Source organism: Chrysemys picta, chromosome 10 (assembly GCF_011386835.1).
Source record: "Chrysemys picta bellii isolate R12L10 chromosome 10, ASM1138683v2, whole genome shotgun sequence".
Lineage (NCBI taxonomy): Eukaryota > Metazoa > Chordata > Testudines > Emydidae > Chrysemys > Chrysemys picta.
The window spans coordinates 4507406-4520259 of NC_088800.1; the positions used below are offsets into that span (position 1 = coordinate 4507406).

A 12854-nucleotide genomic window follows, 5' to 3' on the forward strand; every position below is an offset into this window, starting at 1 on the left:
AACAGTAGAACCCTCTGTAAATAACTCCTCTTTTAACCATCAGCTAAATGAACATTTCAATACCACAGTACAAAGTCTTCTGCAAAATTACTTTAACTAACAAGCAGAAATTTATCAGCTTCAGCCAAAATCAATGCTGAAATCAATTTGAACACTGGTTGTGTCTAAAGGGGCTCATTGGCAATTTAGGGAAATTACACCATGTAAATGCCTGTGCTTTAATTGAACAGTTTCATCAACTAGGCTGTGATTGCTGTCCGTTCATTTATTTACTTTCACTGCAACTACCATTCTGCAAAGGAATGGTTTTTGTCAGTCTTGAAGGAGGCACTTTATCTTCATTTTATGCACTTTTGTGCATAACAGATTTTATGAGGCAGACAAGCAATGGCTAGGGTCAAAAGAAACAAGCGAACAGCAATCGCTGGTCAGTCTTGTTTAAACTGTAAGGATAATAGTAAGAACATTCTGTGGGGCATTTTTAATTTACTCCAGCTATTATTGTTAGAGTGGTTTTTAGCATGACTAAAAATAGGGTGTAAAATAGCCACAAGAAATGGAAAAATAAAGCAGAATGGGTAAGGGTAGAAAGGAAGCATGTGTAGTGGTTAGAATACAAGATTAGGGGATCTGGTTTCTAGGCCTACGAATGCCATAGACTAGCTGTAGGACATTGAACAAACCATTTAATCTCTCTGTGCCTACATTTTCCATACTGTAAATTTCTGATTATATTTCCCTTCCTCTCAGCATTATTCTGTGAGGATTAATTCCTGAACATTTGTAAAGTGCTTTGAGATCCTCAGATGGAGATTGCTATAGAAGGGCAATTTATTACAGCTTTATTCAGACAGACAGACAAACAAACGATAGAAGTAGAATGAAACTGAAAATGATGGTGAAAAAACCTCATGGCAAACAATGGGGAGAGGTGTAATCACTACTCAGATTTAGAGTCTGGCCAACACCATCATTTAAGTTGGAAGAGGATACTGGAAGAAGTTACTGTTTCTGAAGAACACGTCTGCACTCTAGACTCCCTCATGACATTGTCCCTTCACAACGATACATGCATCACTGTCCTTGATCAAAGAAATACTTTGAGGTAAGCAAGAAAACAGAAAAACCCTGCAGAGCCCAAATTACATAAGGAAACAGCAAAAATCTCAAATATTCTTGTGATGGGTTCCCATGGAACTGGGGTACCACTGAGCCCGCCTGACTCACCAGCCTGGGCTCCCTTCCCTTCCAGCACACACACAGCTAGGGACACACCCAGCTGCAGCTACACACAGATCCTGAGATCAGCTCTGCATGGGAAGGCTCAGCTAAGGCACCTCACAGTTCCTAAGGCATGCACTCCCCTTTGGAGCGTAAACTCAAAATTATACCATCTTGCGCTGCACAGGGAACTGTACAGCATAAGCTCATGAAATTCACCCCCTCCCTCAATGTAGAGGAAGATATGCAACAACTTTCTGCCCCCAGTTATGATTTCCACATGCTGATTTTAGACAAAAACAAGTTTACTAACTACAAAAGGTAGATTTTAAGTGATTATCCGGGATAGCAAACAGATCAATGCAGATTACCTAGCAAATAAACAAGAACGTAATCTAAGCTTAATATACTAAAGAGATTGGATATGAGTAGCAAATTCTCACCCTAATTGTTGTTTTAGGCAGTTTGCAGAAATTCTTGAGGGCAAGCTACACTTGCTTGCAGCTTAAAACCCCAGGCATTCCTTTCACAGGCTAGAAATCTCTTCTCCCCTAGTCCAGTCTTTGTTCCTCAGGTGTTTCCAGCAATCTTCTTGGACGGGAAGTCAGTGAAGAACTACGATGATGTCACTCCCTGCCTTAAATAGATTTTGCATATGGTGGGAACCCCTTTCTCTCCCCTCTTGGTTGCCACACCCAGTCAGTGGAAAAACATTGGTATTCCAAGATGGAGTCCAGTACTAGGTGACTTGGTCACATGCTCCTGTAGGGACACAGCAGCCATGACTCTGAGGATGTTTGTAGCATCCTCAGGAAGGCTCCCCAGTGGGAGATTAGCATCTTCTAAAACCTCTTGTTTTCCCTAATGGTCCTTCCCAGTCAGCCATCTGGACTGATTGCATTCTGCCTAGTGGGCGTTCTCCAGATGTAAACACATTTGTAATAGACATAATCATAGAATCATAGAATATCAGGCTTGGAAGGGACCTCAGGAGGTCATCTAGTCCAACCCCCTGCTCAAAGCAGGACCTAATCTCAACTAAATCATCCCAGCCAGGGCTTTCTCAAGCCTGACCTTAAAAACCTCTAATGAAGGAGATTCCACCACCTCCCTAGGTAACCCATTCCAGTGCTTCAACACCCTCCTAGTGAAAAAGTTTTTCCTAATATCCAACCTAAACCTCCCCCACTGCAACTTGAGACCATTACTCCTTGTTCTGACATCTGGTACAACTGAGAACAGTCTAGATCCATCCTCTTTGGAACCCCTCCTTTCAGGTAGTTGAAAGCAGCTATCAAACCCCCCTCATGCTTCTCTTCTGCAGACTAAACAATCCCAGTTCCCTCAGCCTCTCCTCATAACTCATGTGCTCCAGCCCCCTAATCATTTTTGTTGCCCTCCGCTGGACTCTTTCCAATTTTTCCACATCCTTCTTGTAGTGTGGGGCCCAAAACTGGACACAGTACTCCAGGTGAGGCCATTCACCAATGTCAAATAAAGGGGAATGATCACGTCCCTCGATCTGCTGGCAATGCCCCTACTTATACAGCCCAAAATGCCATTAGCCTTCTTGGCAACAAGGGCACACTGTTGACTCATATCCAACTTCTCATCCACTGTAACCCCTAGGTCCTTTTCTGTAGAACTGCTGCCTAGCCACTCGGTCCCTAGTCTATAACAGTGAATGGGATTCTTCCGTCCTAAGTGCAGGACTCTGCACTTGTCCTTGTTGAACCTCATCAGGTTTCTTTTGGCCCAATCTTCTAATTTGTCTAGGTCCCTCTGTATCCTATCCCTACCCTCCAGCGTATCTACCACTCCTCCCAATTTAGTGTCATCTGCAAACTTGCTGAGAGTGCAGTCCACGCCATCCTCCAGATCATTAATGAAGATATTGAACAAAACCGGCCCCAGGACTGACCCTTGGGGCACTCCGCTTGAAACCAGCTGCCAACTAGACATGGAGCTGTTGATCAATACCCGTTGAGCCCAACAATCTAGCCAGCTTTCTATCCACCACAGAAAATATTCCTAACTTCAGATATCAAAATGATACATACATACAAATAGGATAATCATATTCAGTAAATCATAACCTTTTCAATTATAACTTACATGACCTATCTTGATAATCATATAATAATATTACTATGAAGAATATGGGGCGTAATGCCACAATTCTGTCACCACTCTAGCTTCTGGAGGTTGGATAACCTCCATCTCCTTTACCCTAGAAGTGAGCTTCTCCTCTCATCCTACAGAGAATTATACTCAAATAGCCCCGCTTGTACATGCTGCTTTCAGAAGGGGAACACTTGAACATCAAGATGACAACCTTCCAGATGTTTTGCCATGCATTGTGTGTAATGTGACAATGGCCTATCCCAAAGATGGTTGTGATAAAGAATATACAAATGGGCATATTCTGAAGTTGCACACAACTCAAGTGAACAGCAAAACTGCTCAAGTGAATTGCTGATGCAAACTGAAAATAAACACTGTCCACAAATAAATATTAAACCTCCACATTTATATTCATTTTCTGCAGCCACACCAGTCTTCTGGCCTGTGGATCAACCACCTCTCTCCAGACTCTCCACATAATTATGCAAACAACGACAAAATTGTCCGATTTAACAAAATGTTGGTTGATATGATGACCAATACACTTTACTCACAGATTTTCGATAACTTAACTGTACAATTTATTATGGTTTAATTGGGACTTTATGTTGACTGAGTAATTACATAGCTATATCTTGCTGATACTGTAAACCAATCTAGTAGAATCTAGTAGATTCATACACCATACACACTTTTAATACTCCAAGCATTTTAAAATGCTATACTGACTGTAACCTAAAGAGAATTCTAATTTTATTTGAACATTTGACATTTCTTTACCTGCATTTAAAAAGCTGAAATGAAAAAATATGAAATTAAAAATATGCTGTATGATTTTGTTTCAACATCTAGTAGGAGAACTCTGAAACTTTAGAGAATGCCATCCAGGTGAAAAATATTACAAAACAATTATTTGCCAGTAGCAAATACCATTTCTATATAATATTTACATTCTAAATACATACTGATACAGTATTTTAGTTCTAAATAATTTAGTGCAGCTACTGCTCAGACTCAGCGGCAGAGTTTGCACATTACATTGTGTATCAAAATGTTAACATATTTCACTAAAGTAAGGAAGCAATCTTACAAAAACATGGTCTCTCAGAGCTCTGTAACCAATGATAGGGGTAAAAAAATGTAGCAGAAAGACACACACTTTAAATGCCTTTTGGACTTTCCAATGAATTATTTTTCAAAAAAGCAATTTAAGTAAATACCCTAGATGCAGCAATATACAAATATTTTCTTCTGTTGTGCAGCAACCAAGAGCCTGTACTCTCCATCATATCAATTTTTATAAAATAGTTGAGAAAAATTAGAAAGCCTGTTATAAAACTGGAAGGTTAATAAATCCACCACCATAACTATATCAGACCCAATCCTGCACCCACAACGCTCACTGAAATCAATGGCAGCTGAGGGTACAAAAGACCTCACAGAACTGGGCCTAAAATTAGTGAATACAAAGAGCAAATCCAAGTGGCTTAATGATGAAAACAGACTAGAATGGTGGAAGGATTATTATTTATTTTGAACTTCCAAATAACTTTTCAACAAGCTTTATTCAAAGTGAGGAGCATATTCCCAACAAAGTACCAGAGCTGCATATTATATGCATTAAAAAAAAGCAAGAACACTTAATTGTGTTTGCAGTGATTGAACTCTGTAGCTGCTTATCATTCCTTAATTAAAAAAACTAGTGCCTCAAAAAGCAGTAGAAAATAATTTTAAAAGGAAGTCAGGCAATTATAAAATCCCTTTTCTTTAAAGAACAAACATTCAGATTCAGCAAGTTCTCACTAGAAATATTGCTATAAAGTATTGATTTTTGCCAGACTCAATTGACTGAAAAGTTGTTTGTATAGCAATATTGGCCAAGCCAATATACTGGAACAATTTTGCTACACACAGTAATCAAGTGCATTTCTGAAGTATAATTATACTGTCATAAAAATAAAGCCAAAATACCCTTTCTCCAAGCAATAAAATAGTGGAGGCTGTAAAACACCTAAATAAATGAAATATATATATTTTCTAATGAAACACAGTGTCTTCCAAAGAGAATGAAAACACCCCCTCTCTCTTCCCTTAAGCCAAGGTTAGCATGAAAAGTGATCAATACTTCAATCTCAATAAACTATTTCAATAATAGTTAATTCACGTGGAAACAGAGGCTGAAAATTTCTGCTCAGCGACCTGCAACATGCTATCTTGTTTGCTGAATGCTGATAATATATCATTGCCATAATGGAAACGACTTAGTATGAAGTGATAGAAAGACAAAAATTAAACAAGGAAAAGATACCCACACATACCCGCTCATTCTTTACATTCAAATCAATAACATGTATGCCGCCTTCGGAAACAAACCTATAGCATGGAATGCTGGTAGGCTGAAAGAGTCAAACATTTGTAATTAATTTTATCTGACAAATGCTCATTGATCTACTAGAATAAAATACATGTGCAGTGTTTCCCAAACTTGGGAAAGGTAAAGCCCCTGGCAGGGCGGGCCGGTTTGTTTACCTGCCGCCTCCGCAGGTCCGGCTGATCGCGGTTCCCACTGGCCGCGGTTCACTGCTCCAGGCCAATGGGAGCTACGTCCCTCGGCCCGCGACGCTTCCAGCAGCTCCCATTGGCCTGGAGCAGCGAACCACGGCCAGTGGGAGCCGCGATCAGCCGAACCTGCGAAGGCGGCAGGTAAACAAACCGGCCCGGCCCGCCAGGGGCTTTCCCTACGTAAGCGGCGTCCCAAGTTTGGGAAACACTGCTGTAGTGCAATCCAGCCACCTGTACGTATTTCATTTTGCAATTTCTAATGGCTCATATAACATGTATGCTTCTTTGGCAAGGAAGAACCAATTCCCACTACAGAAAGGCAAATGCTCCAATACAAGAAAGTTTTACTGACTTTATATTGAGCACATCACAGGACCATAGTCAAATACCCCAAAATATACATCCAAACAACATTAATATTCATTTCTATCAATTTTCATGACTTTGAAATCCTTTCAAAATTTTTAGTTTTGAAAAAATTAGGCCAGCTCTACATCAAACTCTGTATAAAGATGCAGAGTTCACTCTGCTGACTTCTTATAACAGCAGTCGCTAGTAACTCCCCCAGAACGAAAGAGTAAGTGGGGAGAACTAGGAGCAAACACAGGGAGATCCTACAGGAATGAATATCTTAGCAACAGTTGGGCTTGGAGAGGAAACTTGGGCTGAGGTTTATGCTCTGTTATTATTTGGGTGTCTGGTAAAACCAAACCTTAGGAATGGTAAGCCTGATCTCAGATGGCCTGGGTAGACTTCCTCTGGAGCAGGATGGAATGCCGCTGGCTCATGAGAAAAAAAATCAACTAGCTACTACAGTGGGCATTTTTTATATTTTAAAATACACACACAGAAGACAATGAAAAAAGGAAAACAAAAAAAGTATGTTCTCCTAGGCTCAGAGGAGGTTTCAAGTTTTTCCACCCAAAAAAACATCATTCCTTGGAAAGCCAGTTTATATCAAATCAAGACACCCAAAAACCCTTAACAAGACAGACACTGGGATCATCACAGCCCACCCAAGAACTATCACGCAGAGGAGCTGCCAGAGGCGCCACACCTCCCCTTTCACGCCATTTTTGCTTTATCTGTCCTTTCATGACGTAGAAGAGTAAAGAACGTCAAAGGCATGCCAGGCAGGATTGACGCTGCCTAGCGTTTTATCCAAGTTTCCTATATGGATTCTATGGAGCATGTGTTGTACCTGGGGCAATATTATACAAATATTTGACGTGTATATAGAAGCTTCCACCTCTAGGGATGTCACAATTCTTTATAAACTATATACACACATTGGGCCTAAAATGCAGCCATCCCTTAGAAGCAGGGCAACAGCTAGGTAGACCATTAGGTCCTGATGCAAAGCCCACTAATGTCAACTTCAGTGGGCTGCGGATCAAGCCTTTAGTTACGCTAACACCTCATAGCAGTTCCCCCTCCCATCCCACCAGGCCACTTTCATCCTCTCTTCTTTCTATTTTTCCATCACTTCTTTCCCTTCTCCACAGTTTATTTAGCCTCTCTCCTTCACCACTGGTGCCAACCATGTTTCTTTCATCACTATCTTCTTCTTCTGCCTTCTCTTAGCGGGGCAGTAGTAGGATTTCAGTCTCTTTAATCAACTCCATAACACACTTTGTCACGTGATGCACAAACAGCTTGGGCGTGAAGGCCACAGCACAACCAAGGTATATGTATAACATACATACAAGGTATCTGTGTGTGACAAGTGCACCCACTGTTCTATGTTAAGTATGGAGAAGCAAGAGAGATACAGATATATCTGTATTTTTGAAACAGCGTTAAGCAAATATGGTGAGATCAGCAGGGCTACGTATTTGGTTAACAAGGCCATCGCCAACGTGTCATTTTGCAATTATGTACTATGCAACAATCCTGCCAATTTGTACTAGACAATCACTCTGAGGTTCCAATCAGATCTTAGAGAATGATGACAATGGTAAATTTTTTATCCTGCATGAGGCGAAGAATAGCACCTGCTGACAATATCTCCTTCCTTGCCCCTTATTAGATCCACTTCTTCCAAGAAGGTGATCTAATATTGGGGAACAATGAGAGATGTGGTTTTAATGAGTGGGACTTGCATGCTAAGATTTTCCTTGTTAAAATGGTCCTCCACAAGCAACAAAACATGAGTTCTCCTTCACTATGTCTGGTCCTGACCTTGAAGTTCCAATCCCCCCCAACACACTTTGTCCATTCTCTCTCTAAGAACAATCCTCGCTCCAGAATGGGTTGTGCTCTCGTCCTCCAACTGAGAAAGAGAAGCAACTCTCTCCAAAGAAGCAGCAGCCATAGACTGATTTGTAAAGTGCAACAATCCACAATCTCTCCCCAGTATAAAGAGAAAAAGCACATCATTACCACAAAACATATGTTTGAAATCTATAGGTCTAGAGAATAAGTAATATCCAGAAGACAAATAAGAGAACATAAAAGAAGGTCTTTGTACCACCTTCCATGTACCAGGTTGACTTGATTTTGGAAATCTGTTAAGATTCATAACAAATCTTGATCTTTTCTGATAACAACTCCAAAACCCATTTTTATTAAAATTCATGTTAGGAGACAGAAAGCTGGAGCTTAGGAAAGTTGGCAGCCAATTAAAAAATAAAATAAATGTGTTGTGGTTTTAAAAACATTTTTTAAAAAATGTTAATATCAAAGTTAAAATGTGTAAGGTATAAACAAGATCAAAATGGGATGCCATGTTACTGTATATGGTAAATAGCTCTCTGGAGGAAACCTTTATTACTCCCTCAGGGCTTTCTTACAAAGTATGGATTTTTTAATTCCTAGCGGAATATTTTTCATACACCACTGCAGACTATTAAGTACCAGATATTACATTATGTAGTTTAAACTTTGCACTACGCATGAGAAAGACTTTCCCGTTGAGAAAACTATTTCTTTGCTATTATAATCTTTACAATATTAAAATTAAAACTGGCTTCAGGGTATAAGCATCACTACCAAAATTTGGGGGAGTTTATAACTTAACATATTCGTGTGTGTGTGTGTGTGTGTGTGTGTGTGTGTGTGTGTATAGCTTCTTATGGGGGGGAGGTGGATACAACAGAGGGGGGGCTATTACTAATTCTGTAGTACTGCAGAAGGCAGAGCAATGGTATCAGAACAACTTTGCATCCAATTGGTGTCACTGCAAGCAATGAACTAGCAATGTGTATGATAAGCAAGCAAGAACAACAGTATTAAAAAGAGGGAAGGAAAAATGCATTATGCTTCAGGCCAGTTAAACTTGCACTTGTGGACCATTAACTTGTCACCCAGGAGTGATTCAACTCTAAATATTAAGAAGATAATAAAAACACACCAGTCCTCATAGCACCTAGAAACCAATATTTCGAAAGATCTGGAAGACAAATGTGGAAAGAGAATTTCTAGAAAAGCCTAAATTACATACATTGTATTTTATGGTCTTTTACCATATGTTAGCAAAGGCCATCCACCATCATACTGCACACCTGAGGGAGAAAGATTTGCTAAATTTTGTTTTCAAGAAGTTTAAGCGAAATGCAACACTCACTTGTAGACCGTGCCTCCATTGCCATGACCGAGGACGTCTCGATACTGTATGTCTTGTTCATTCATCTCCACAAGAAAGAAAGAAAAACAAGAAAGATGTCATGCTGTGGATGGAAATGTCAAGGAAAAGCAACTCTAGGCCATAAACAACAAGCAGTCTGGGTCATTTCAAGTTCAGCTGCAAGAACGAGAAGATCAATACAACATTTGCTGTCCAATTTATAAAAGACGATACCAAGGGACAAAGTGATGGAAAGTTTAATGACAATTTGTTTGCCTGGGTCATTTCATTAAAGTTTGATAAAAGGTGTCAAAATGGAATGATATAACACAGCTCAAGAGGGTCAGGTCATAGATACTGATAGGAAAGGGGTCTCCAGCACCGCACATAGCCAAAGCCAAAGTTGTGAGGGAGAGGAAGCAAACCAGCCAACACCGTCATCTTAAATATGGCCAGAAAAGTTTACTTGGGTCCATTTACAATTTAGTGTAGAATCAGCATAATTGATACTAATTGGATGATATGTTTGTATCAGTAGAATTGCTACAATTTATATACAAATGCTTAATTAAGGCCACAATCCTGCAACAAATAAAAATTCGGTTTTAATTAGTGCTGAACAAACACAATTTTCTTTGCGTTATACAATAAATTGCTATCTTGGATGCTTAGTGGTCCCGGGGACAAGTTTCCAGACAGGGTGGTGGGTAGTCAGAGCCAGTGAACACCCCTGAAGCCACATGGAACTTTACGGTCTGCTATCCCCTGAGCAGGGCCGGCTCCACGCACCAGCGCAGGAGGCAGGAGGCAGGTGCGTGGGGCGGCCAATGGAAAGGGGCGGCATGTCCGGGTCTTCGGCGGCAAGTTCCCCAGTCCCTCTCGGAGGGAAGGACCTGCCGCCGAATTATGAAGCGGCGCGGTAGAGCTTGCCGAAGTGCCGCCAATCACGGCTTTATCTTTTTTTTTTTTTTTGCTGCTTGGGGCGGCAAAAAAGCTGGAGCCGGCCCTGCCCCAGACACCAGAAAATTTTGTACGTTGTGAACATGGGGGTTCTTTTATATTGTATAAAAGCTTAGCTCACTTTTGTTTGTTGGCTTACTGGTTCAGATTGAAAACCAAGAACCCCACTTCTCTTATACAAAAGTGAATATTACGCAGAACATCGTAAATAAGGCAATTTATTATTCAAAAGTACCAAAGCCATTTTTGACAATAGTGTATGTCTATTTTAAAACAACTCTTTCAATTATGATAAATTTTAGTCCACAGTGATGTCTCCTAAACTAAGATAGGGAGGCTAAATTGACTAATACTTATAGAAAGTAATCAAGATTGGATAGTTTCAGATTTTAAATTATATTGTTAGCAATCTACCACAAAATCTTTAAAAGACTCATTTCTTGAATTATTTATATTCTATTTGACGCCAAGTTATTAATTTTGTGCAAATTGTTCCAGCAGCTAAAAAACTTCCTGCTAATTTTATTAACGAACGGTGAGATTTTCAAAAACACCGAAGTAACTCAGAAGCACAAGTCCCACCAAAAATCAAATGGGACTTGTGCTCTTACGTCGCGTAACAGGGTGTCTTGATCTATGTGGGTTGGAGAGCCCAGGGTTCAGCCAACCTTGATTAAAGAATGGGCCGCACCTGAGGGGAATCAGGTGATTCCTGTACAAAAGGAGCCAGGTTTAAGTAGGGATAAAGCTCAGCTGGGGAAAGAACTGGAGGGAGGTTCCTATAAAGGTAGGAAGTTCATAGCTGGAAGGGGCAGTGAAAGGGGAGAAACCCAGGAAACTGCCACTATATCTGTAGTGATCGCAGGGAGGAAGAAGGCTCCTGCAGGACGGGAGAAGGTCTCCAGGCCAGGAGGCCTGGGAGAGACCCTGATCAAACAGGAGGGAGGCTGAGGAATAGCCCCTCGGAGGGCAGAAGGTTCTGTTTTTGTGGTAAGACATTTTTGGGGAATTTGGACAACTGTGACCCCAGACTGTGACCTAGCCAGAGGGTTGAGTCATTGACAGAGAAATCACCACAGTGCCAGAGTGACCATCAGTAGGGGGCGCTAACCTGGTGAGAGCTGTGACGCCATGCCTGGCCACAAGGGGGGCACACAGCAGTGAGTGGACCTCAGTTTCTAGTCGCTTCAGCACTTTTGAAAATCCCACTCCAAGAGCCTTATCCTACACCATTGAAGACAGGAGCAGAATTGGGCCTTAAGTGCTACATGCAATAAAAACCTCTAAAAAGTCAACTTTCAGCAAGTTTCAACAGCAAAAAACAGAGTTTTTAATTGACTAAAAATAATCTGTTTCCAAATCACTAACAGTGAAGCTTTAAATATTTTGTTCTGCTCTTCAACCAACTGAAGAAAATCCAGCACTCGCTTATCAAAGGAAATATTTATTCTCCTATATATTTCCAAGGTTGAAGCTTGTGAAATCTGAGATAACTGGAAGTACATTGTAGCAGAAGTTACGTCCACGTAAATCGTCTATTTGCAGTTAAGTCTGCACCACAAATCTTCAAGGTATATAAAGATTAGTACCCAAAGACCAATTAAGTATTAAAACTAATGCTGAAAAACTCTGATAATTATATTTCACCAGAAAATGCAAATCAAGAGGAAAAAATTGCAAGGAATTCTCCCCTCTTAAAATATTGGGTTGGCACCTCACACAGAGTGAGATAGTAGGCGAGTGGGGCTTAAGTGATAGAGACCTAATACCAGGCCCCCGCACAACACTGAATTTCACCCACATTGTGCGACTCGTCTACTTAGAATACACGCAAACACTGAGGATTTTTTTGCCCCAAAACTACAGAACTCTGCACTTCACTGACTTTGCAATAACAGAATAAGACATCTTTAGACTATTGTAAACAAAGATCTCTGAGAAACACGGCAAACCTACATAGCCATAACTAAACTCACATCATTAACTATACATTAGCTCTTCTGGGAGTTTTTTTTTTCTTTAATTATACAAGCTTATTCTGCAAAAAACAGCAAAGGGTTATTTTATACCAGTGCTTTCCCTTTTCTTCTGCATTTGGCTAACTGGTAAAAAGTGAATCATCTTAGCCAAATCTTTGCTGTGATGTTACACCACTTTCACTTTGCATGCCTTTCACTGCCAATCTGGTACCATTCCTTGACAGTTATGCACAAAGGATCAGCACAGAACTGATGGTGAAACAGATACTGGGGTGGAGCAAATATACACCAGAAAACCTTACAGACATAAAGCTTGATTTATTGAATCAAATAAAGATGCCAAAAAATACCTAGTGAGTTATGTATTTTACTGGGAAAACTGAATCCTCAATCACAAAATGATAACATAAAAACAATGACTCCACAGCAAGGACTGGAATATT

At 40.4% G+C, this 12854-nt stretch overlaps 1 protein-coding gene across 14 annotated transcripts in view; it reads right to left on the reverse strand.

The window, feature by feature from the left end:
* Positions 1–12854, reverse strand: part of MAP2K5 (mitogen-activated protein kinase kinase 5) — a 186522-nt gene that overhangs the window by 137821 nt on the left and 35847 nt on the right. For all 14 annotated transcript variants that reach the window (XR_010590925.1, XR_010590926.1, XM_065559171.1 and 11 more), the window contains one exon: positions 9473–9537. Coding sequence is in view for 12 of the 14 variants with exons in the window: in XM_065559171.1 (XP_065415243.1) it covers positions 9473–9537 (65 nt within the window). In the remaining 2 variants the exon portion in view is untranslated. The remainder of the gene's footprint in view (positions 1–9472; positions 9538–12854) is intronic.